The 27339-nt window shown below is 42.3% G+C and overlaps 1 protein-coding gene across 1 annotated transcript; it reads right to left on the reverse strand.

The window, feature by feature from the left end:
• FAM81B (family with sequence similarity 81 member B) lies at window positions 1-24100 on the reverse strand. Its single transcript, XM_061479067.1, is given in 8 exon segments — window positions 1-311; window positions 1291-1480; window positions 3440-3581; window positions 5589-5695; window positions 7294-7423; window positions 12826-12944; window positions 16235-16478; window positions 23033-24100. Coding segments are annotated over 8 exon segments (1050 nt in total). The 5' UTR covers window positions 23038-24100; the 3' UTR covers window positions 1-198.
• Between the last annotated feature and the right edge of the window lie 3239 nt (window positions 24101-27339).

Genomic DNA, 27339 nt, shown 5'->3' on the forward strand with positions numbered 1-27339 from the left:
CTCGTTTGCTTAAAGTCCTTTAGATAATATGAATATTTTTTGTATGAAATGTTTGTAAAATTTGAAGTTAATCCTTAAAACTTAACCTCTCTTCCACAGCAAAGTATTCTGTTGTAAAATTGGCAAGAAAATGACTGTTGAGAAGCTATATATCAGAGCTGTTATTATAGACTTGCTCATGGTGTTCAGTCTTCCAGGTCACTTCTGTTGTACCTTTTTCATGTCTTTATGGATTTTCCTTTTTTCTAGTTTCAGTTTTGTGTTGTGTATTTTTCTGAGCAGCTCCAGAGACTCATGAATAGATTGAAATCCTGGCAGAAGAGTAGGAACAATTAATTTAATAGTGGTTGCTTTCACCATATTTGAAGATTCTTTCCTTTGCAAAGGTTTCGTACCCTTGTTTAACACAGAGCGCATTAAATCCACTCTGTTTCATCATTTTATTGAATACCAGAGACATGCATTAGCAGCTTGGGTTGCAAGTTCCTTGCTGTTGGAATGGTATCTTCCAATACTTTGGATAATGCCAAGCATGATTATAAATAGCAGTAAACAGCATTTGACGTCAGGTTTGCAAAGGGGGGGTATTACAAGAGGTTAGGTTTGAGTGACAGAGGATGGATTATAATGAGCAAAAGTCCTCCTTGAGAAATCCATGTGCTTAGTGCCAGGTGAAAGCCTTTCTCATTGCTGTTGAAAGTTGATCATCTGACTGATAAAGTAGTTCATGCTCTGTTAAGATAGATTTATTTGACTGTTCCCATAGGAGGCAGCTGCTGTGTTTTCAGCAATGCTATCCGACCACTTCCATATCTGCTTGCACAAGTTATGGTCTCTGTCAGGCAGCTGTAACTCATCCAGAATCCTCTTTTTTAAAGCTACTGTTGCTTGAGAATGGGGAGTATAGGATGGACGTGATACAAAGCCATCACACAGGCTCAGCAGCAGGATCTGTGCAAAAGGGAATGACTTGAGTCTTCCAACAGAGGTTAGGGACCTTGCTAACAGAAGAAATAGTTGCTGTAAAAAATCCAGAAAACAGGTTCCGAAACAGCCTTTTAAATGGTCTTACCTTGAGACTCTTAGGAAGAAAAGCAACCTGTGTGCAGATGTCATGCTGGCTGTTTGCAAAGACAAGTGAGCTAACTCACACACCTCTATGTTTGGGGTTTGGGAGAGACAAATACTAATTTTAATGTCTTTCTGTCTTTACTAGAAAGTACCTTCTGGTGCAGCAAGTTACTGTGGAAATTTATTTTAAGAATAAGTTGCGTGTAAGCCCATCCTCACCTGATCTGTATTCATTTTGGATTTCCTCAGTCTCCTTCCAGATCTGTCTTTCAAGTCTGGTGAGTCTTTCATGCAGGTTTTTTTCATCACTTATCATCTGGTTCAACTGCTTTTCATACTTCTGTGGTTTATCCATTTGTTCTAACTTTAGTGACAGAAATAGGAGCTTTTCTTCTACTCTTTTTTTCTGCTCTTTCCTTTAAATACATAACAGGTTTATAGTAAGACACTTTACCTGCACCCACATTAACCTGCCTCCTGCCAACAAAGCATTCATTCAGTCTTGCTTCCTAATCCCATGCATAACAGCGCTGAGTAAATGTGGGCGAGGCCTGGTATTCTGTAGAATGTGTCAGTCCTCTCTTCCCCAACAAACCAAATAAACTGAGAAATTTGAGCTGTGCCAGGACAAAGATGTTTTCTAATTATTACTTTATTCTTTTACTCATTTAAATCCAGTGATTTGTTGTCACGTTTTGCAACATGATTCAGATTGCTTTCATGCACCCATCTCCAGCTCAAGCTTTCTGAGCTAAGGGGTGTAACACTGTGGTGTAAACCCAGCTCAGCTGCTGGCATGAATAAGGAGGCTAAGCCCTGTAAAATGCAATGGCTCTGCCTCCAAAGGAAGGTGTCTGCAAACCTGGCACAGTTGTCTGAACCTAAACACAATTCAGTATGGCGGTGGAACACACTCTGAGTTTACAGACATTGCTGTGTTGGTGGCTGATGGAGTGAGTCAGCTCCAGGAATGACCAAGATGCTGCTGTGCACTCCCAGAACAGCTCCATCACCATCACATACCCAATCAGGTCCACCAGCTACATGAGGATTGTGTGTTGTCCAGCGTTTGTGCTGAGGTTTCCTTTGGCTACCAGGGGACTGAGCTGTGCCTCCGCTGAGAGGACACCCAGAGGACCACCATGCATGCGCCTGTGTACATGTATGTGCCCATAGAAGAACAAATGCATTCCTTATTCAACCTATTTAAGAGTGGTTTTGAAATTTTTAACTCCCATTAACACTGTATTTTTTTGGCACACTAGTATCCATTAGGAAAGAATAACCACATATATTGGTGTGTTTTTGAAAACTAATCACAAAAACGATTAGTGGAGGAAGAGAATTCAAACTTTGAAATTTTGAGACAGTGGCTGGCAAGTCAGAAATGTTTTTATTATCTTCATGGCTGCACTAAATCCTGGTTGCTTTGAGTACAATAGATCACCATCAGGTAGAATAAATGGAGATTAAAGTTCAGGAGCATTGTAGTTCCAAGTGACTTATGAATCTGGTCTTTGATCAGCAGCCTTCATCCTGGTGCTAAGACATGGTGATTATGCTTAGGTCACTTTTGAACTCTGAAGCTGCACACAGCAAAGAAGTAAAAGCTTTAAAAACTGAAGGAATTAATTACAAGGCATTGGTCCTGTGCCAAGTGCAAACTGCTGCTGTGGAACCAAAGCGAGCTGCGTTTTAAAGTACTGACCAGAAGATTGTGAGGGTTTGTCTATATTTAAAAGCAGGCAGAACTTGAAGAGATGATATGAGCTTGTCAATGAATGGAGCTGGGTGACATTCAGTGGTGGCACCCATGCTCACCTTGGAGCTAGAAAAAGCCGTTGTTGGGTACAGCAGGGTTGCACAGATGTGAAGTGGTGCCATTATCATAGAATCACAGAATGGTTTGGGTTGGAAGGGACCTTAAAGACTATCAGGGACACCTTCTACTAGACCAGGTTGCTCCAAACCCTGTCTAACCTGGCCTTGAACACTGCCAACGATGGGGCAGCCACAGTCAGGGAAGACTTTATATCTGTGATGCCCATAGCACTATGGGATCTCCATCCTTGGAAAAAAAAATCTCCGGGGTGAGACTCAAGCCCTGACTTTGATGCTGGCTCTGTTTGACTGAGGAGTTGAACCTTATGACTTCCAGATATCCCTTCCAAACCAAATTAACCCATGATTACATGATTTTCATAACTCACCATTTTGCTGGCTATGTCCTGAGGAACTCAGTTTTGTGTTAGATCTTGTATTTTGTGTGCATGGTTTGGTACCTGCTGGGATCAAGGTGATAGGAGCGGTGTTCCTCACTCCCACTCCTGGCAGGGCTGCAACCACCCTGTGCCGCCCTCTTGGAAACTCTTACCAGTCTCTCCTTCGCCAACTCATGCAGCTGATGCCTCTGCTGGGCTTGATCTTCTTCAGACCGTGTCAACTGTGCTTCTGTCCACTTCCGATGAATCTGTATCTGATCCCTGAAGTCACTTAGAACACTTGCCGACCTAAAATGGTGGTTATTTCTTTAGTAAAAATATTAAGGCTTACTCAGCATTATGGAGGAGTCTTGATTCAATTGTTTAAATTACTCCATATCTCGTCAGTAACTTCCTAACAAGCCCCAAGCTCAATTTTCTTCTTGATCCTTACTATGAAGGCTGTACCTAGATGCCAAAATGTGATTTCTGTGGTATTGTCTACTTTAGGAAGATATCTGAGGGCTGAAAAAATATTAATTCCCGTTTAAATTAACTCTGAAGTGGATGAAGCTATGCTGTTCTATTGACTGTCTGCTGCGTTGCTGGGCATTGGGGAGAGCAGCAAAATCAGTTGTGGTCTGAAAATGAAGCTCATAGGATAAAAAAAGCTTCCAACTGAACCAGGATCTGTAGGCAATTGAATTAACTTCATGCAGCTGAATGCAGCTATTCCAGTCTAACTGACCCCAGGAGATAAGCATCCACTTCCCTCTGAAGGGCCAAATTTCTGAGCAAGGCACGATTCCCATGAGATCCTGAAGTAAGTTTACAATTAATCTGGTTTTCAGTAACAATACCAGTTACTGAACGTTTATAATAAAACTGCCAAACTGCAGTCAAAGGTGACCAGGTCTCAGACAGCTGCATGTCAGCAGAAGAGGTAACTCTTGGCTTTAAAGATGATTTAAACATGTTTAGTTTTATGCAGAAGCTCCAGTCTGTTCCGGAAGTTAGATTTTATTTAAGCTCTATAAAAAGAATATATAAATCTGGTAGACTTTCAGAGGAGCAATACAAAAGGAGAAAGACACTTCTCAAAGGACATGCTATTTTAATTAAATTTTATATTAACTGGAATAAAATCTCAACATTTAGTAAATAAGTATTTTGGATTTTATGTTAAATACACAATGCCACCACATCCTATTGTTTCGAAAGGCTCCTCTTTTTAAGCTTCATGTTTCTGATGAGAATTTCAGTAAGGTCTCATTAGCTTTTGAGGACCTCAGCATTTACTTCAGTTCTACAATCTCTATCTTTTCTGTCATTGTTCCGGTTTTCCTTCTTGCTTATTTTGTTTTCATATCTTGTCCCTTTCACAGCATCTTGATCTCCATCATTCACTGCTCTCTGTCTCCCTGTTTATCCTTCCCTTTTCCCAGTTTTGATTCATTGCCCACTTTACCAGTCATTTTCCTGTTCGCCTCAATCCCTTTTTCTTTCTGCTTGATGAGAACTTTCTTGTGCTTAAATTTCTAGCCTATTTAATACAATTCAGATAAAATCTTTATTTAAATAAATCTTTATTCAAATACCTCACCATTTTAAGGAGTGGAACTCTTGCTTTTGAAATATCATTAATGCAGGATAATTATAATTAGATTTGAAATTATTTGTGCTGTCTCTGCTATTCAGTGCTGGGCTGTTTTGCATTGTTCTGAACATGGATGCCAGATACTTCTGTTCATTGCATACTTCCCTGGAGTTCCATCCTCTCTAAAACTCATCAAGATTACAATGGCACCCTAAAAATACTTCTGGAATAGGAAAAATAAGCTAGGTAAATAAGAAATCACAAATCTATGGGCACATGAGCCTGTATAACTGCTTTAGCCTTGCACCCACCTTTCTTCATTAGCAGCACCCCTGCCCTGGACAGTTGTCTTAGAGTGCAAGTGCATAAAGAAAACATTCTGCACGTTAGGCAAGTCACAAATTAGACCCAGTTATAATGGTAATCAGTGTCTTTGTATTTGCTACCTTTCTTCTAAGTGTAGAAAGCTGTTTTCATACCTTTCTTCTTCCAGGATGTCATTTAGTGCCTCATTTCAAAAATTAGCTTGCAAGACAATATACATTCATTATGTATTTTCGCTATTTTATGGCATTGATCTTCATCAATCTTCTTTTAGTGTTTCTAGGTTTTGAGTGGGTATTAATTAAAGTGTTTGTTTTACTGTTTCTTGGCAACCTGTTCATCACACTAACACATTCAGGGTGAATTATCATAATGAGAAACCCTCTATCACCTACTTGAAATCCAGAAGTTGCAGTTTGTGATGTTGATCTCCCTGGACTGTCTTTAAATTTGAGCTTTGATCAGAGCTGGAAGTCTCTATCTTCCCTAATAGCTGCATTACCTAATGAGAATTCAACAGAAAGCCCTTATGAGCCAGACTATGAGCACTAACATTTAAACATGTGTTACGATTGCAAGCATGGAAAAAACAGGTAACATCAAGACACAACTACATAAGCCCCAAATTTTTCTCACCATTTAATTCACTACAAACTGAAGACTTGAGCTCAGAGTCACCAAGGCTGTATGACCTGCTGAAGTCAAAGTCTGTGGATGCAGGTTTTGCAATTACATGCACAGGAAAGCAATGTTCTTTTAATTTGGACAGAGGCATCACTCAAACCTTCCCAGTGGTGGAAAAAACACAGAGTAAATCCTTGGAATTGTGTGTGTGTTGCAAAGATGTGTCTGTCCAACACCTAGTAGGACCCCAAGAAGAGTGAAAAGAGGAGAGGCCCATCCACAATAACACAAGCTTCAATAATAAGATGGTACCTGGTGGACTGTGTTCAGAGCATCTCCCTCCTTCAGGGGAGGACATCTCCATGTCCAGGCTGGGGCATGCATCCCCAGTTCTGTGCAGCCCTGTGCTCTCTAGGCTGTGGGATATCCCAGGTATCTGATTCTCTCCCACATGATTTTGGGTACTGCTTAATGCTATTCTGACACACACACGAGGTCCTTTCCATGGTTCCAGGTGAAAAAGAACATTTTTTAAAGGTGCTCAAGGAGACAGCTGTCCAAACAGTGTCTTTTGACAGAATTCCAGGTAAGATATCTTTGTTTGAATTCTGTCATGAGTAATTTTTCCTTGGAGAGGAGGACCATGGTTAGGCAACGTACACAATGACTGGCACTGTGCCTTGTGCAGCAGAAGATGCAGACAAAATATGGTAATGAAATTATATTCAATACCAAAGCGCATGAGAAATTGAATGTACCATATCTGCTCAATCCTGGCATATCTCTGGGGAGAACCCTCCTGCAGTCCTGCATCCAGCTCTGGGGCAACAACACAAGAGGGACATGGAGCTGTTGGAGTGAGTCCAGAGGAGGCCACAGAGATGTTGCAAGGGCTGGAGCAGCTCTGTTCTGAAGACAGGGTGAGAGAGCTGGGCTGGTTCAGTTTGGAGAAGAGAAGGTTCCAGGAGACCTTAGAGCAGTTCAAGTGCCTGAAGGGGCTACAAGAAAGCTGGAGCTGAGCTTTGGACAAGGGCCTGTAGGGCCAGGACAAGGGGGAATGGCTTTAACCTGACAGAGGGGAGATTGAGATGAGATCTTAGGCAGACGTTCTTCCCTGTGAGGGTGGTGAGGCCCTGCCACAGGTTGCCCAGAGAAGCTGTGGCTGCCCCATCCCTGGCAGTGTCCAAGGCCAGGTTGGATGGGGCTTGGAGCAACCTGGTCTAGTGGAAGGTGTCCCTGCCCGTGGCAGTGGGTTGGAACTGGATGAACTTTAAGGTCCCTCCCAACCCAAAATATTCAAACATTCTATGATTCCACAGTATCATGGAAAACTTTTTTTTTAAGTAAAAAAATCCTGAAATATTGTTTAGATCCCATATCAGTCTTTAATATTGGTCAGTAATTACAAAAAGAAACTATATCTGTACGTGCATAGTCACCACCTGCCAGGTGTTTAACTGTGGCTTCTCTACTCACCTTCTTTTCAAAACCAGCAACACAATTTTTGAGGGTAGAATGAAGGCCATAGATCTCTTTATCAGTCTTTTGGGCCTCATGCCTGATAAAACTGATGTCTCCCGACAGCTTCGCGATGCTTGCCTTGCATCTGCAGTCAAACCAGAGACAAGAGCCTTTGCCAGGGGATGTTGGAGGGTGGCTGGAGGCAAACGCTAGTCTCTATGCACTGTTGCTGGACCAAATTCAGCCCCCCAGGGCACTCTGGCAAGTGGCAAAATAGAGTACCCATTGCAACCACTCTGATCCCCAATCTGCTTCCAGACATTACTGTGCATTAAAACACTGCTGGAAGTGATGGCAAGGAAGCAAGAGCCAGCCACAGGCAATTTCCCTCTGTAGCAGCCATTTCCTATCTGAACTACTGTTATTGGCTGTTTAAACAGTTGCACTCACCAAGTTACCTAGTCACATTTTAAATGGACAAATGAACAATTTGAGAGTGGCAGCACTAACTGAACAGCCTAGGGATTGAATAATATTCAACCAGCTAACATTCCTGGTAGAGTGAACAACTGTTTCAGCCTGTCTTTCATGTGTATATACACACACACACATTGTGTATGCATCGTATATACATATATATACACATATATTAAAAAATACATACTTTTAAAATACAAGCAATAGGAGTTTCTTCAGTGTTTGTAAATATATATATGACACTATTCATATAATTCACATAGAATCAAAAAATGGTTAGGGTTGAAAAGGATCTTAAGATCATCTGTTTCCAACCCTCCTGCTGTGGGCAGAACAGAATTCCCCTCCTGCTACCCTCCTTCATGCTGTTATCACAGAAGTAACTGACTGTTCCAGTGTCAGCAGTACACGAGTGTGGAAAATAATACCTTTAGGCCACAAAGTAGTGCACAATTTAACATAAATAACTGAATAGAAGTTGAGTGAGGAAAACAGCTAATTTTTAAAATGCCAGAGAAATTATCATCCAAAGCACCACAACTGAATAAAGCTGGTGCTGTTAACAGATAAAGGATCTAAAGAGAAATTTTGACAGTTTAAGTAGAGAGCTTTTTGTCATCTCCTGACGATGCTTAGATATTGTGATACACCTACAGAGCATGCAGATCAAGGAAATAAAAAGAAGTTACTGCAAATAATAAAGGCTTTGTAGAAAGGCCAGAACTGTGATCAAAAGAAACCATAGATTTGGAAAAGCAAGTACAAAATAGCTGCCAAGGTGAATGTGGATCTGGAGGGGGAGCAGGCTGTCATCACAGCTTTTCTGGCTACAGATATAGGAATCAATACAAGAACTGGCGAGGAGAGGCTGCATCCCACAGTCCTGGGGATGAAAGGTGCCTCTGAGGTAGGAGTGTTGTGGAACACAGGTACAAACAAAACAAGGCTACTGAGGCTGAATGCAAGGTTAGTGACTGGCCAGGTAACTGGGGCTCACCACTCCCTTAGGAAAATGTTGTATGGATTTAGTTAGCATGAGTCGGGCTTCTCAGTTAGCATAAGTAGAGCTTCTCTGTAAGTGGAAAAATACTAGGCCAGAGGGGAGGTTAGCCAGGGATAGCAGTGGGGGAAATGAATTTGCAAGAACAAAAAACAGGATGTAAAACTGCCGTGTAAGAATGTTGAGGTTAGTGCTAAACATAAGTAGCTGTTGTAACTTGTATTAAGCAACTTTGTGTAAAGCCCAATCAGAAGCTTGTTGGCAAGGCATGTTAACCAATCAGTGTATAATCAATGTGTGGATTTGTGTATAAAAGATCATGTCTGATGCTCAATAAATGGCAATCGCTTGATCACATTGATCGTGTCTGCATTGTCCATGACTCCCACATCAACAGGAAAATCCCACCCCAAGACGGCACTGGCAAGGCTTTGCAAGAAGTGCACAGTGAGAAAGAAGAAGATTAATGGATCTGTAGCAGTAAGAATATGTAACTTCAGTTACAAGAGAAAGAAACATGAATATTCTCTGCTGAGAATCCTTAAAAATAAAGGATTTGAAGACAGGACCCAAAGAGCCCAAGAATTAGATTTGCAGCATGGGATAAATGCAACCACTTCTGCATTATGACCAGAGGGGTCATAATTCTGACCTGAGGGACCAGAGCCCTGCCTGGGGATTTCGCAGACATAGCAAGTTTCACAAAGACTCTCAGAACCGTTGATGTGCCTTAAGTCTCCGGGCCTGCTCAGATCTCATTTTCCCTACATATAATTTATATCGTTGTTATGGCAAAGCAGTTAAATGCATTATTGCTGTTCAGAAGATTGAGTGTGGAAGAGAACAAGGATACTTGGGAGTTGCTTAAATCTTGCTCTAATTTAATTTTCACTTAGGAGATATTCACAGCTTGCAGTGAGATCATGGTTTTCCAGTCATACAAAACAAGCCACGAGAGCGTGCAAGAAGCAGTGCAGATGAACTGGGAGCGATATAGAAAGCATGCTCCTAGATTTGCTTTTAAATTAAAAAGTATAAAGAAATACAAGCCTCTGATGGTTATATCAAACCATTTAATAAAATATGGGAATAATGCTATATGTTCAAAGAGCTTTATACTCCAAAGTCATAGAAGGAACAGTACATACTGAACTGCTGCACTTGCCAATTAGCATTTATGAAGGATTTAGTAACTTCACAGGTACACATCAGGGCTTTTTATTGTCTAAATCTGTGTTGGACTTTTTCTCTGAACAACAAAAATGCTAATGAAAAAAATAAGTACAGAAGTACGAAGTAAGCATCTGCATACAGTGCACTGTTCATTTATTTGTGCATTCGTTTTTTCTATTGTCGGTGAGGCTGAAGAGAGTGAATTCATATTTATCAGAAGAATGGCTTTATTTACAGTTGATTACCTAATTTTTATAATACATATTCCCGTGCCCAAATGAAGTCTTATTAAGAGCTAGAATACAAATAAAATATATAGTTAATCCAATGGGAATACCACTATAGCTGAGATGCTGAAGCATGGTGGCTTTTTTTTCAAAGATCACTGCTACTTGGCACTTACATGTTTTACATGGTGTAGAAATGTAAGTCCCAGCATTAACGGACAACTACATCAGTGGCTGGCAAGAGATCTAAATCTATTTTTCAGGGAAACATAGAGTAAGAAAATAGGCACAATTTGAATTTCAAGAGCTAATCCACTTTAATCCTTTACACATGGAAGAATACAGGAGGATGAATCATCCGCTTTGAGAAAGAGCAGTGGCTTCATTTCATCCCAGATAGTTTTGGATTAAGGTTAGCCTACAAATCAAGAAGAAAGCTGTCACTGCAAGTTTGCATTTAGAAGTTTTCTATTAATGCAACAGATATAAGTTATATGAACATGTGCATTTGTCTCTGGCCACTCTGAACTCTACTTAATATACATAGCAATTTTAAATCCTGAACCTCAAGAGCAAAGAAACATGAAAAACCAAAATATTAATCATCACTGTCAGTTCTGGGTCACTCCTCTGCTGTGATGCTGGGGGCAGGTATACCATGGAGGCTTGGCATTTCCAGAGGACAACTTCAGCAGCAATTAAAACAAGACAGTGCTGATGATTCATGACTCCCATAAAACTATACCACACTTTAGCTTAATGGGAACCATTCGCGTAAAACTGCATTACAATATAGCTAGACCTGCTGCTAAAACATCACTCTTTAATATCCGTAGTTTCTGGTGAAGCTAGAAAACCTGTCATTTTCCTTTCCCTAACGTTAAAACTAAATGGGGTCTAACAACTCAGTTTCCAGCATCATAAGATGATTACTTTGATGTCCTCATTACAGTTTTTACATGCAATATGTATTTTGCGCTCCTCGCTTCTTCCTGTGGGAAAGGCCAACCAACACACTGCAAAAATAGGCATGGAAAGAAGGGGAAGAGGGACCTCATAAAAGTGTTGCCATGACCTCCAGGAGTCTTCAACCTCTTGTTTCTTCTATTTATTTCGTTTTTAGTTTTGCAAGTAGAAGCGGACTGGTAATTTTTTTCCCCAGAATTATCCTGTTTTCCTGTTTTCCCCAAATGCTTTTGCTTTCCTCTACTGTAGGCAAATGCTCAAGCATAGATAATGGGAGCAAACCCCAGCTGACAAAGGGAAGTATTCACTCCTAGGAGAAGACTGGGGAAAGAGGAATGAGATGGAATGTTATGGCTTTTAAAAGCATATTGTCTAGAGTGTCTGCTGACCTGAATTTGAAAACAGAAGCAAAAGACTCTTGCAGAATCACCTGCTACTTTGTTCCGATGCTAATCAGCCACAAGGTTAAAAAATACCACCTTTTTCCTGCCAACTTTGAATGTGTTGGCTTCGTCTTCTTGTTTTATACTCTTGGGTCTCTCTGCAGTAGTCTGGAGTCTTTCAGTATCCTGTGATTTTTTTTTTCTTTCTTTCTTTTTTGGTAGTTACACATGGAAATGAAGACATCTCTGGATTTAATTTTTTTTTTCTATAAACTATACATAGATGTATACTTCCCTCAGCCAGAAATTTTCCCCATCCCACCACCACATTCCTGGCTCTTTTTATACAGTATCAAATTCTTAATTTCAATAAGGGGACTCTAGATCAGAGCAGTTTTCTGGTATCAATATGTGTGCCACACATAGAGCTAAAACAGCCTCCCTTTTTACTGGTTCTCTGATTCTCTCATCCAAGACCATATTCCTGGCCTTTCTGATGCCACACTACTGTAAGAGCTCATGTTAAGTTCCCCAAACTTTTCAGGGGGCACTCAGTTGTGAAACAGTCTCTTGTTGGGTTTATAAAGTACATTTTTTCCTCAGTCAGGCCACATTACCAACATTCCTGGTTAGTCTCTGTTTCCATCTTGTCCTCCTTGACCAGTTTTGTCTTATCCACAAATGCCAGTAGCAGTGTTTTATATAACAAGCATATGACTGGCTTCTGGAAGAAAGAAATTATTAGAAATATGCCAGTTCAGGGAGGTTTCTTCCTTAATGGTTACTTTTCCCCATCTGTTAGTTCAGACAGTTCTTAATTCATGTATTCTCTTGATATTATATAGCAGAATTTCAGTTATGTCTTTCTTTTGATCATAATATTATGTGTTACAGAATGCCGCATGGAAGTCCACCTATGATACATACATGCCACTACTTGCACCAGTAAAAACTTAAAATGCCAACAAAAAGGAGAAATCAGATTTGCTCAACAAGGCCTGCTTTCCAAGATAGGAGGTTTTATTGAAACAATGGGAGAGTTTTTAAGTAGGAGGTAATAACCACTTCAGCTGAAGTCTAGCCAGACTGAAGAAGAAAAAAATCCCCAAAATGTTAAGCATGTGATGAAGAATGAGACAAGAAAATATAGTTATTTTTCCCTGGTTTTGTAATGTTTCTAACACAGAGAGCATGAAAGCACAGATCTGGCACTAAAATGGAGATACAAAATGAGTGTGAAGTACATTTATGCCCACTCTGAATCTGCTCTGCACAACTTGACTAGTGGAGATGAAAATCAGGGCCATGATGAATTCCTTACCTTGCCACTCTTCCACGCAGGTCTCCAAGACACTGGTTGTATTTATGGTCCAGAGTTTGAACTGCAAAATTAGTTTCTGCTGCAGCACCATCCCTTGTTCTGATTTGCCACTTCAAAACCTGTAAATTCAATTCCATTAATGCACTTTTGGCTTTCTGCTTTTGGCTTTGTTGGTTTGTTGCTTTTGTTTGGGGTTTTTGGTTCTTCTTTCATTTAAAAATAAGGTTCAAAACACCATTTATAACAGCAGGTCCTACTGTTAAAGCATATTATGGATATACTCACCCAACTCTGAATAAGGATGCAGGTCAGTATACACAGCTCTTTAATGTCTTCTTTTACCCTTATTGTTCAGTATGGGGCCTGATACCTCATATATTGCACAATATTAAAAGTCTGATCTAAAGATCAGACTCTTCTGAAGTGGCTCATCCTGATGATATCTGAATGTGTCACAAGCATTAACATTAGGAAGCCCTTATGCCCTGTAACCTTTTGCAGGTATGTGATCAGGAGAATGATCTCCTGATTTTATTTTTCAGGTAGAAAGGAAAGCCCTTGGGGTGATATTTCACTGTAATTCAGCACTACAGAGCACTTCATGTGGTCAAAGCACAGCTTTTACACTTTTTCTTGCAAATATCCTATTTACACAAAAAAGGAGTGGCTTTTACTGACTTTTTATTTAAAATGCTCTCCACTAAGTGAATTAAAAAAAAGAAAAAAACAGAAAAGGAAAAATATCAGGGGAAACTTCAACTGTATATGTTTAAATTTCAGGATAGCTGTTGCAGTTGCGTTTGCCCAGCTCATCCCACTGCTGGAGCTGCCAGAGGACACAGGACAGTCCTGCTGGGTGTCAGCAGGGTTGTGACGATCCCCGAGCTTATGTATCTGAACATGCCTCTGCAAACAGAGCCAGGGTTAATGTTTCCTGGCTGGCTGCAAGCAGGGCGGGTGTGGTGGCACAGGGACATACCCATAACACCGAGTCCCATGCAGCATCACTTTCCTGTTGGAAGTCTCTTTGCTGGAGACAAGAAGGGGAGATTAACTACGGAATGATCAAAATTAGGCAGGGGTGAGTGGACAGAGCTGAAGTAACTCTGGAGTAAAATGTAACTCAAATCTGTCATTTATTCAGTTATTCCTGAATAATCCTGGCCTCCCCTCCTTCCCCTCACATACAGAGTATGGATAACTGAAATACTGAGTATTCCAGGCATTACTATTTGTGTTCTGCATCAGAAAATAATGTTCTCAAAAAGCTGAATGTACTACAGTACCCCAGTGTTTTTCTCAGTGTATTTGGTGGTTCAAGTCTGATGCTGCAAGTCCATGAAGACAGAGGCACAAAATAGGACCACCGCTTCCTCACTGGCAAAATCAGCACGAGACACTCACTCATGAGGACAGAAAACAGCCCACTGTTTATCGTGGGAGATCAATATTCTCCTTCTCCAGCAAGTTTCCCAGGCTCCTGTGAACACTCCCAGGCACTGCCAGGGCCTCACCACCCTCACAGGGAAGAACTTCTGTCTAAGACCTCATCTCTGTTTCCCCTCTGTCAGGTTGAAGCCATTCCCCCATGTCCTGGCCCTGCAGGCCCTTGTTCAAAGCCCCTCTCCTGCTTTCTTGTAGCCCCTTTAGGCACTGGAGCTGCTCTAAGGTCTCCCCTTAAGGAGCTTTCTCTTCTCCAGGCTGCACCAGCCCAGCTCTCTCAGCCTGTCTCCAGAGCAGAGCTGCTCCAGCCCTCACAGCACCTCCATGGCCTCCTCCAGACTTGCTCCAACAGCTCCATGTCCCTCTTATGTTGTTGGTGAATGCAGCCCAGCACATGGGGGTTTCTGGGCTCAAGTGCACACTGAAGCTGGATCATGGGGAGCTTCTCATTGACCAACACCCTCAAGACCTTTTCCTCAGGACCCCTCTCAACCCATTCTCTGCCCATCCTGTAGGGTTGTTATCTGAGGTGATGCCAAGAACACCTCCCTCTGCCTCTGGGGTTTTAGTACTGATGGTTTTCTCTTGCAATTTGCAACTCTTTCCTGGGATCATGAAGGTTGTCTTTGCCAAGGGTCAGGTCATTTCCCACCTGGCACTAATTGCGTTGACACCCCAGGTGCAGCAGCAGCCAGGATAATTTTCTGGCTCTAGCAGAGGGCTGTGTTTAACTTGGGCTCAGCTTCATTCTGGGTGGCAATGACACGCCAGCATCTTCCCCAAGACAGGTTTTTTTCAGGGATATTTCTGCTCTGGGGAAGGTCTGAAGTACAAGTGAGTCACATTTCCTGGTGGATCGTTTCTTTTTTAAGTGCTTGAGAAATCGACATTGCTGAGCCACTCTCGTTTCCTGTATGCCAGGCGCAATTCTTCAAACCCCCACTAATTCTATAGAGGCTTTGATTGACATGTCTCACTGTGCTGTTTTCTGTACTGTCAGTGATCTACTTTGACTGAATCTTCACAACTGAAATCTACAAAGCAAGCACACACCTGATATTAGGGCCCAGAGAAAAGTAATTTACAGCTAAGGGAAAAGATTATGTTTAGATATCATATTAGGTATTTTTCTAGCAAAACAGTCTTGTACATGCTTGATCTGGATAGAGTTAGAGGAACTGGATGGTCTAAAACAAGTAAGCAGTTTTATAGCGTTGCCTATTGCCATAGTATCAAAATACTGAAAATAAAATCAGTATGAAATGTACATAGACCCTTGTTTAAATTCAGATTAACTTTAGGTGAGCCATGATTGCATACTTCTGAAGCTAGATGTACAGAAGGTCAAATATTTCTCCAAGCATATGAAAACCAGAATGTATTGTGATTTTAAGTGATATTTTTAAGACATTTAACACTATAAAGGACAAAACAAATCTCTGGAGAAGTCTATTTCATGATATTTTGGTATTTTACATCTTTGCCATGAAAAAGTATTGGTAAATTTCACATACAAATTTAATAAGCAACATCAAATAATCAGAGGTCTTCAACCAGAAAAAGGGCATCCCATGCACTTCCAGCACAGATCCATCAGTCAGTTTAAATATAATGTTAACCTGAACATTCATTCCAGTCTGCACTGAACTTTGTGAAAAGTTTCAGCAATATTTGATTATGTTTGATGAAGAAGTTTACATAAAGTAGTAGAATATCTTCAACAGGAAAAACTAAGAAGTAAGCTCAAACTTGATTATTGATGTTACACGTTTTTACTTTATTTCCCCGTCGCCTCTGTTTTCACAGGTAACTGCAAGTCACCCTATACAAGAAAACTCAGAATTTAACTAAAACACAGCAGTCATGTTGAGCACTCTTCTGCTCCTGAAGCCAATATTAGTGCTGAATGGACCACAAACCAGAGCTGCACCACTAAAACAGGGTAATGTTCCTCAGTATGTGTTACCTCAATGTCCTGGCTGAGCTTTTTAACAATGCTTGTAATGGTCTGGATGTGGTTTTCCAGCAGATGCCAGGCAGCAGTCTCCCCATGCTGATAACCTTTGCTTCACTGGAGGTAAGCAATGATGTCATCTTTGGTTTGGAAAGCCTGATGGAGGAGGAAAACCGTGGTCCGTTCCTGGCTGGATAACTGCTGCTCCAGCAGGTGAGCCCTGTCTCTGGGACAAGGAGGAGGGGAAGCGTCTCTCCTTTGAACATCAAAAACCCCAGTGTCACACCACTCATGGCAAGCAAAACCAAGGGGTGGGACTGTTGGCTATCTCCTGTCCACAGTAAGAGCAGTGGACAGACCTGTCTGTCCAGATTGCCTCTTGTACCAGGGGCTTTGATGCTTCTGTACATTGCTTATTCATCCCTGGATGCCACAAGCCATAACAACCTCTGCACGCAGGGCTAACATTTGGGCATTGCCCCCATTAATGGCTTTGGACATGAAATGGCATTTTTGCAGCTGTTGGGCAAACCCATACAGCTTAAGGACCAGAGCTTGTTTTCAAAGGCTTTGAGGTATTTCCATAGAATGCCATCACTGCAATCCTCATTTTAAGCTCTTCTCATTGTAATTTAAAAAAAAAAGAAATACAAACACAACCAGTGACCACCTTCCAAAACACCCCAGTGGATACGGTGGTGCTCATGCAGACCATCTCCAGGAGCACACCACAGCTGAGAGCAGGCAGAAGGAGAGCTCATACTAAATACAGTTACACTTGTGTTTGGTTTTGATTTGTATTATTTATACCTGCTCTCTTAAAAGAAGTCTGAAATCCTGTTTTCTTACAGCTACCCCCTCTTAATCTGCCTGCTGAAACCCAGGGGACTGATCCAGGAGCTCAAATATGCTCACTGAAACTGCATATAAATACAGAAGGGAGATAGGATGTTGCAAGGATCTGAAACTGGCAGGTACAGAATAAAGCTCAATTTAGATAGGCACAATCTGGAGTTTGAGGGAAGCTAGAGTAACTGTTTACTTTTTTGTAAAAAGACTGAGATTCAGTTACTGCAGAACTTTGGTTTTGTATATTATCCAGAAAATGAAGCTTGTTTTATGTTTTAGTTTAGTCTGAACGGCATATTTTTATGCTCTCAATCCTATACGGTATACTCTTCCATCAGGCAGTTTAGCTAAACCCTGTAGCTTAATGATGAAGAAAAATATTCAGTCATTTGGGAAAGAAGTCATACACATTTTCTCTTGATTTCTGCTTTTAGACTGCTAAAAATAAAAGTCCTGATTGTAAAAATAATTTTTAAACAAGAAAAGCGAAGAGAATTCAGCTACCCTACTCAATCAATACACAAAACATAAAGATGACAGTTTAATGACTGAAGTGTGCCTAAGGACACTGCAACAAATTTACAGCTGCATGGGCTGCAATGATGTTCTGCAGCTGGCTTATGTCTGTGTGTAGCAGGAGCCACATTACATTTGTCTGAGCAATTAAGGCTTTAAAATAAACGTAATTTGGCAGCCATGAAGTACTGATAGGATTTGAACACAAAACCTCAATTTTTTTTTTGGTAAAAACTTTAAGTATCAAAATGACCAGCTGAGGCTGTGTGAGCTCTCTTCTGCTTGTGACACCACAAGTCGCTGGCTAAAAATGAAGTGTGTCCACAATCTTTTCCTTTTCTCCTTCAGGATTTTTTTGCCCCTTCAGTTTTCAAAAGCATCTTGTTTCTTGTAAACCAACTTAAAAGAAAAATTAAACAAAATGAAACAACAACAAAAAAAAAAACAAAAAAGAAAAAAAAATCAGAGGAAATGGTTGTATGAGTATGTAAGTCCACTGGAGTTCGCTTTTGTAAAGTTTATGCTCTATAGTCAGTCTCAAGGCATAGGCTCAAGTTACACAGTCTTGCCTGGCTTGTCCATAACCATGACTGCAGACCATAGTACACGTGGAACAAAACACCTTAACTCAAGGCACTCTTAAGTAAGTCAGAGATGAGCCTTCCCACATTGCATTTTCTCTACATGTAGCCAGCCACATGCACCATGGCTCCACTGGTGCGCAGCAGTGCAAAAGTGATGGCTTGATTTGAGCCTGAGCCCTGCTAAAGAGTTGCAAAGAACTTAAATATCTGATGTCTGAAGTGTTATTCCCCTTTGACTCTGCATTTTCATCTGCCTTGCAGTCAGTTTCCTCCTGTGTTGTCTCAGGGAATTCTCCTCAGACCCTTCACTGGTAGCCAAGCAGGTCCAGTGATTCCTGTGACCAGCAGAATGGGTGTTGTTCTCCCATCCCTCTCTCCTGCTCTTTCTTCTGCTCCTTTTCTCCACCCCTAGCCACCCAGTCCCATTCTTGTATCCACATAGCACATGGAGGAGAGCTAAAGAGGCAATGAATTAAAAAAAAACCAAACAACAAAACAAAAAACCCTGGAAACCAGAAGCTACTCACCAAGCCAATGAAAATTTCTGTTGTTACGATGACTGTCTCAAGCCCCTTGTGAAGGGCTGGAGCCTCCAGGATGTCTGTCACTGGCCTGGAAGCTCCCAGAAGCCAGCCAGACTCTGAGCAAGCTGTCATCAGCTTGGGGTGCACCTCTAAATGCGAACTTTTGGGACCACAGGAGATGGCTACCTTGTGTCAGCTCCCATACATATCTTCCTCTTCGTTACAACACTGGGACTCGTCACCCTCTACCTGCTGTCATCTTGTGTCAGTTTGAAGGCTCATGCATATAATCCATGTGATAAAACTGACTTGATGATTGTCAGTCCACACTGGAAGATTTCTCAAAGATTTTGATCCACCATTTACAGAATTAACCTCTGCTATCTTGCTGGCCTTCAAATTTAATGAAAATTTTAGGTTTTGTTTTGTTTGGCTTTAGTAGAGCTAACATGAATTTGGGAAGTCCAAACCACTTTCATTTATTGATGACCTCCTTCAAAATGCTGGGTATGTGCAGAGGCTAACTGCTCTAAGTACATCAATTACTACTATCAGTCATAATTAATCATTGAGTGGAGAATCCAAGAAGTTTTTCAGATTCCAAGGACTTCACACATTATAAAGTACTTTACGCCAGTTGCTTCTTCCATGTCAGGATGCTTTCTACAGGCAGAGACATCTCCTGTGGTCAACATAGATGAGATGCTCTATTCTCCAGCTGAAGTGCTAAAGGATACACATTAATGGCCTTAAAGTATCCAGAAAAGAGAGAAACTGCTAGAAAATTAGAGAAGCTGATTGAATAAGAGCTCCCTGAATATGCTGCTCCCACAAGACTGAGGTTTAAAGGGCCAGGAGGAAGTAGCTGTATCAGAAGACATCCCAAATCCTGAGCTTAGGTGCTCATGGGATGTGCAAGAGAAAGCATACAATTGAAAGAAGAAAATCAAGTGGGGAAGCAGGATTAGTTGTATCAGACCTACAGTCTGGGTCTGAAGGCTGAGGGTAGCAGAGATGAGCAGGATGGGAGGTGGGAAGAGTTTCTCTGTTTCCCATGACCTTCCCATTCCTCCAGCTGGAATGCCTTCAGTTGCCCCACACTGGCTGGGACCTTCCCTTCCTTCCTCCCCAGTAACACAGCCTGCAAATCCACTCCACCAGTCCAGAGCCAGCATGCCTGGGGTAGCTCCAAGCTGTGGAGCTTTTGCATTTCTGTGTGCCACAAGACCAAACAAATAAGATGAAATAAAATTAAATGACCATCAATCACTTCACATTGAAGATCAGCAGTGACACTTCTCTGCAGCTGTACAGGACCTCTGGCCTCTGACCACTCTAAACTTGCTGGAAATTCAAAACTTTGAGCACTAAAGTTTCCATCCAATCTGTTTGAAATTCCAAAGGAATTAAAAAGTCATTAAAAGAAGAGCAACTTCACTTTTGTCGAAAAGCAGATGAGCAGCAATGAAGGGAGACTGCAGATAGGAAAAAAAAAATAGATTCAAAAGGGGCAAATGCTGTATTTCCTGGATTTTTTTTTGTTTATTTTTGGTACTACTGAGAGTGCTTTAGTCAGAAAAAAGAGGGGCCTTTGGCTCCTAGCAAATAACTTAATTGTTCTGACAGACTATGAGCATTTCCTAACAGACTTTTCTTGACTGTTCTTTGTAGATTCAAATACATCTTCATATCACAGAATCATAGAATCATAGAATAGTTAGGATTGGAAAGAACCTTAAGATCATCTAGTTCCAACCCCCCTGCCGTGGGCAGGGACACCTTACGCTAAATCATATCACCCAAGGCCTCGTCCAATCTGGCCTTGAACACTGCCAGGGATGGAGCATTCACAACCTCCCTGGCCAACCCATTCCAGTGCCTCACCACCCTAACAGGAAAGAATTTCCTTCTTATATCCAATCTAAGCTTCCCCTGTTTAAGTTTTAACCCGTTACCCCTTGTCCTATCACTACAGTCCCTAATGAAGAGTCCTTCTCCAGCATCCCTATAGGCCCCCTTCAGACACTGGAAGGCTGCTATGAGGTCCCCACGCAGCCTTCTCTTCTCCAGGCTGAACAGACCCAACTTCCTCAGCCTGTCTTCATACGGGAGGTGCTCCAGTCCCCTGATCATCCTTGTGGCCCTCCTCTGGACTTGTTCCAACAGTTCCATGTCCTTTTTATGCTGAGGACACCAGAACTGCACACAATACTCCAGGTGAGGTCTCACAAGAGCAGAGTAGAGGGGCAGGATCACCTCCTTTGACCTGCTGGTCACGCTCCTTTTGATGCAGAGAGCCGGCAAGGAAATGACTTATGGAGAGGCTGGACTTTTCCTGGTTGATCTGCTGACAGGGGCATAAGAGAAAACATATCTCAGACCTAGACACGGGATATTTTTTTTTGCGCATTGTTCGAGGATACTGCTGCCACTCCCAGCATAGGGACTTTCTCACCAGCATGTCTCTCCCTCCCTGACCAGTTACCTCCACCACCCCTGCACAGTGCTAATGCCAGAAATGAGTCCTGCACTGCACAATGCTCACTGATGGAAGGACAGGCCTGAGAAAGTAGGGATGTTCGTCAGAGCTGAAAAATAGCTCCTGCCCAACCCAAGCTGTTGCATGACTGAGTTAATTCATACATTGCATAAATAATTTATTTCTGTTTGGCATTTGGAAATCCATATCCAAGGAAGAATTTCTTTAGCCACTCACAGGCAGTTTGCCAGTGACTCCATGTCCTCAAAATTCCTGCCTGCTGGGGGTAGAGCAGTTCGTATTTTTGGTGTAGGTCACTCTGTCCTTCCTGCAGTGTCACAGTCACCTCTTTCTTCTTTATTATAACTCAGCTGCAGAATTCTTCCACCCTCCCTGAGAGCCAGGGACCATATCAGCTGTGCAGAAACTGTGTTAAAAAATTCCATGACCAGTTTTAAGGAGTGTCTGAAACACACAGTAAATCTGGCCACATAGAATGGTTTCATGAGAGGTACGTATACACAGATCAGGATAAAGCCTTCCAAATTCTCTTGGGGAGCTGCATGAGAAGAAAATCATAGAATCATAGAAGGGTTTAGGTTGGAAAGGACCTTAAGATCATCTAGGTCCCAGCCCTCTGCCATGGGCAGTGAGGCCTCACAGTAGGCCATGTTTCCCAAGGCTCTGTCCAACCTGGCCTTGAACACTGCCAGGGATGGAGCATTCACAACTTCCCTGGGTAACCTATTCCAGTGCCTCACCACCCTCACAGTAAAGCACTTTCTCCTTTTATCTAACCTGAACTTTCCCTGTTTAAGTTTGAATCCATTACCCCTTGCTGTATCGCTACATACCCTGAGGAAGAGTCAGTCCCTGACGAGAAGTCAGGAGCTTTGCATGTTCCACAGCTCTCCCCACAGCATGGGAAGCCAATCCTTGGCCAGAGGCATAGCTCACAAAAGTTTTGGAGATCTTATTCCAGAAAAATACCTCCAGCTTTTTCAAGCAATGAGCAGAGCAGAGCCTGAGGCAGGCTGGGCCAGGACATTCGGAAACAGCAGTGCAGGCAGCACAGGGACCATAACCAGTTCCAGGGAGCGAAGGAACCCCGGTGGCACAGGACGGCAGTTGCTGTGAGAACCACCACATGGAGCTCGGGGGGAGGCTAAACACATTACCAGACTGCAAAGACTTGTAATAAATACTTCACTGTGAACCACTCAGCTCTTACTAACTGTCTTCCTCCGTGTTGAAGAACAGATGCCACAGAAATTGGCTCACTGACACAAACACTCTTCTATATGGAGCATCACATTTCATAACCATGGTGTGATAACAAAGGTTACCCTGGGAAGGACTGTAGCTTGGGAATCATTGCAAAAGTAACTGTAAAAAGGTAGTGATTACTCTACAGAAACTACTTGCTACCTATCGCTTCTCCATCACAGCCTCGTACTTGGTGCAATGAAAGCTGCACTCCTGATAGAAGTTGCTGTGACAGTATGATGTCTGATCACTGGCTAGGAAATAGAAGTAGTAATAATTTTGAACCTTTGTACCACTGTGAATACTGTAAGATGATGAGTTGAATTTATTGATGTTGTTCTCAAAGCAACCAGCTGAATAAAATGATCAGTTATGTGACCCATCTTGGTACCTAGATGAATGTAAATACAAATTGTGAGGTATGTCCAAGATACTGAATGTAAGGCCCTTCTTTTAAAATTGTATTTATGAGCAAGCCAAGGGAAGAAAAAAAAAAGTTTATTTTTAATTTGATATATTTAATATTTTTATATATATAAAAAATCCATGAATTATGAGCCTATTTTTATTTTATGTATTACAGAGAAATTACCTCATTTCTATTGCTAGTCAAATAAATCATTATGAAGGCTCTTGCATGAAAGGAAATGAGACTATCAAATAGGCACAGAATAGCTGTTCAATAGACACTCCTATAAATAACCAACACATAACAAAGATGCATACAATTCCTCCTAAAATAAAAAATACAGCAAAGTAACATGAAATGCAGGACTGTATGTGTAGCACAATGCAGCTGAAATTTTGGTGCTGCATCTGGATGTTACTTGTGTCTTTTTATCTCACAGAGCTGTACTGCTGACAGATGTGTTGGACCAGCAGAAGACCAAAGATCTGAGCTCCTCCATCCCACTCCCATACCACAATGCTCCTGGGGGCTTCTGGTCAGCCTGGAGTAAGGAGAGTGGAGATTTTGGGGTCATTCATCTGGATTTCTATGTTGTTTCTCAAGAAGCAGATGAGCAAGTATTTGATGAGTTTAACTCCAGGCATGCTCCTTGCTAAAACCAGTAATAAATGTTTTGCAGTGTACCCACAACAATGATTTGTCTGTGTTGCCTAATTGCTTCTGTCATAAAATAAACAATCCTGGTGCCTTTGTTAACAATTCCTTGATAACATTTGTTGAGCAGGAGGTTTCTAAGAAATGACAACGGTCTAAGGAGTTCACCAAGCTGCTTCCTCAGCCAGCTTCTGTGCTCAGATCTGTCTCCTGAATTTTATTTATTTTATTTTGTATTGAAACATGAGCTGTCTCTTCCCATACTGAATAAAACCCAGAAAAACTGGGATGCCTTGCAGAACTGGGTTTAGAGTTGTTGAAAATAGTGAGTGCAACCAAGTATCATTGAGCAGATCATGTAACAGCAGGAGAAACTAGAATCAGCAAGAAATTTCTGGGAAAACGGATCATACTGGGAGAGCTACCAGCAATCTCTGACATTAAACTGAAAGCTGTGCTCCAGCAGCAGCTTGGGTGCCCAAAGTTCTTCCCGTGGCTTGCTTACTGTAACTTAACCTTAAGTTTTAAAACCCCGAGGGCTGCTGCAATCATCTGGCTGAACTTCCCATAGAGCACATTTCATTAAATCATCTTGCAGTGCCTAAAGACAGGAGACAACCTTCAGCGATTGATCTCAACCTATGTTTTGACTTGGGATCAAATCTCCAGAACTGCAGCTGAAACCTGAGATTTTACTGCCTGGCCATCACACCTAAAATTTTTACATTAATGATGTAATTTTCCTGACATTTTTATCACCACAGCAAATTGATGGCACGAATGCCAACCATCTAAAAGCAGAGCTACCAAATGCATGCAGAACATTTTAAAATAGAAAGTCTTTTGAGAGAAATCAGCCTGCAGTGTTGTGCAGAACATGGATTCAGCTAGTACAAAATTATGTAATTGTAGGTATTTTTCCCTTTTTCCTTCACCAGTTTCAGTTCCTATTTACAAACGCAAAAGTTAGAAGAGCAGTTAATACTTGGAAGCACCTTAACTAGCTGGCTTTGGTAGCCTGAGGCTGCATATCAGTTCCTCAGCTTAAAGAGAATGCTGTCTACAAATGTTTTAACTCATCTGGTCTAAGAAAACCAACTGCAGGTCTTATTTGCCGTATCACTTAATCATGTCTGCAAAGAATCACCCCATCACCTGCCTATGACAGTTTCAGCACTGCATGAAAAACACTTGCAAAAGGTCTGCCTTCAGTCCTCTCCTCTGGCACCTTCCAGGGCCTTCCGCTCTCCTTGGGGAGCATCTCTTGAGATGCTGTGGAGGCAGACTCTTCCTTATTCTGATTGTGGGCACTCTCAGCAGACACAGATGTGCTCAGAGGAGTCATCAGACCTTTGAAAGCCTTTTAAAATAAGCCTGGAAATAAGGATTACCTAAAAGACTCAACAAAGGAGAGATTCTGTGGTTTTAAGCACTTAGAGTCTAGATGTGGGTATTCATATGCACAGAGCACAGGGAGATGTTTGTGCCGCAGACAGGAAGTACCAGCTACTCTGCACCTCTGCCCACCACTCTCTGGGGCACAAAGTTCATCTTTAGCGCCGTACTGCAGAAGGCTTCCCCATCCCTTCCCCCTGCAGTCCTGCATCCAGCTCTGAGGGAATCAACACAAGAGGGACACGGAGCTGTTGGAGCAAGTCTGGAGGAGGCCATGGAGATGCTGCAAGGGCTGGGGCAGTTCTGCTCTGAAGACAGGCTGAGAAAGCTGGGTTTGTTCAATCTGGAGAAAGGAAGGCTCCAGGGAGACCTTAGAGCAGCCTCCAGTGCATAGGGGCTGCAGGAAAACTGGAGAGCAGCTTTGGACAAGCGTTTGTAGGGCCAGGACAAGGGGAAATGGCTTTAACCTAACAGAGGGGAGATTGAGATGAGATTTTAGGCAGAAGTTCTTCCCTGTGAGGGTGGGGAGGGCCTGGCACAGGGTGCCCATAGAAGCTGTGGCTGCCCCATCCCTGTCAGTGTCCAAGGCCAGGTTGGACAGGGCTTGGAGCAACCTGGTCTCGCGGAAGGTGGCAGGGGGTTGGAACTGGATGGTCTTTAAGGTCCCTTCCAACCCAAACCAGTCTGGGATTCTGTAATTCAAGTGATGGGTTCAACAGTTTCAGGTGGGCTTTCAGCCATTTAGACAGTTCTGAGGGCAGGACATTGTGTCAACCTGAACTTTCTCTCCTATGCCTCCATGAACATCACCAGACCCAGCAGGCTGGGGAGCTGGGAATGATTTCCTAACATTGCTAGTGAGAAATCTGTGTAAATAGCCATAACACATTTCTCTCTGTGTGCACAGCATTACTTGCACTCCATCACCAATTATGAATGCATAAATTAAGTTTGATAATACACCTGGCTATGATTCTGTAAGAAAAGCAATTATAAAGGGTTTCTGGAATTCAAATGTCTCAGCTGGTGCTAGTTGTGTAATACATGTTTAAGCAATCTCAGTATTATATATAAGCTTCTTCATTAAAAAAAAAATAATTTTTTTTTTTTCTTGTTTATTTGTTTCCTAAGTATAGAGAATAACAAAACCAGCAGACTGGGGCTTCTTGTAGAATTGTACAAATGCCACCCTACTACCACAATGGCGCCAAATTGTCCCCTTTGACAACAGCAACTAAAAGCCTCAAGAAAGTCACAGACCGTGTGCCTTACTTGAAACTGATAGTTTCCTCTCCCTCTGTCTTTTCAAACCTCAGCTAATCCTAATCCTAGCCACCCAAATTCTGTCTCCCTGCAGCCAGTTCACAGGTTTGCTGGGCAGACCAGAAAACAGAAAGCAAACCACTGACATGTGCTGCTAACCTGCCCAGAATCCTGTCCCCTGTGAGCAGGCTAAAGGCTTTAAATGAAAAAAAGATCCAAAAGATCCCCAAAACTTGCCTCCTTAGCATGATGCAGCAGAAGCAGCTGGGCAGAGGGGCCACCGGGTGTCGGTTTGTGTTTGCTCGTGTCTCCAGGAAACCCCAGTGCCTGCTCCAAGAAGGAAGCGTGCTGAGAATTAGTAGCTGTGTTCCTCTTTCTTATAACATCTAAACTGCTGAGATCGATTCACTAGGGAGGGGACTGAGGAGCTGCAGCCCTCCCAGCCTGTCAGAAGAGGAGACATGTGGGGATACTGGGGGTGAAGAACCCTCCCTAGCAGTACCCCAGTGACTGCTTCATGGCTGCGGCTTGGCTGCATCTGGAGTTGCATGGGACCCACCGCCTCCAGCTCCCTCTGCCTTCAGCTCTCCTTGCCTTCAGCTCCGTGTTCAACATCTACCCAAGAAAACTTTGGCACAGTGGGTTGCCCTTCAAGTGCAATATATGATAAATTACAAGTGGTTCAGGCAGTGTGTTGGCATGTTTGCAGATAATTTCCCAAGACCTGTGGCATGAGACCTTGCAGGAACCTCTTCTGAAGACTGTTGTCATTACTCTTCACCTGACAGTTGTGGTATCAAAGCAGTGTTCAAGGGCGTGAGAGCTGATGTGTCAGAAGCGTTCAGCATCGGTCTTCATTTCCAGGTGGGCTGGAGAAATGTAAAGCCATAGCCAGCATAAATGAGATGGGTGTCCAAGAAGTGGTAAATAGTGCTGTTTCACATGAGGTATTGCAGGTCGAGCAGGTGGCGGTATTATGTTAAGGTGCATGTCATCATCAGCATCTGGGGGCACAGAGGGGGATCAGACACACATGGGTCACAGCATAAATGATCACAGAATCACGTTTGACAGCCCTGTCCCTATCAGTGAAATCTTCTAATGTTTTGCTTTTGTTATGCTGCGTGGATGTGCTGGGCACACACAACACAGAGCTGACCATGTCAAGACATAATACG

Source organism: Pezoporus flaviventris, unplaced genomic scaffold, assembly GCF_033815535.1.
Source record: "Pezoporus flaviventris isolate CSIRO_AGI_PZ_B2104156 unplaced genomic scaffold, CSIRO_AGI_Pfla_v1 ptg000141l, whole genome shotgun sequence".
Classification (NCBI taxonomy): Eukaryota; Metazoa; Chordata; class Aves; order Psittaciformes; family Psittacidae; genus Pezoporus; species Pezoporus flaviventris.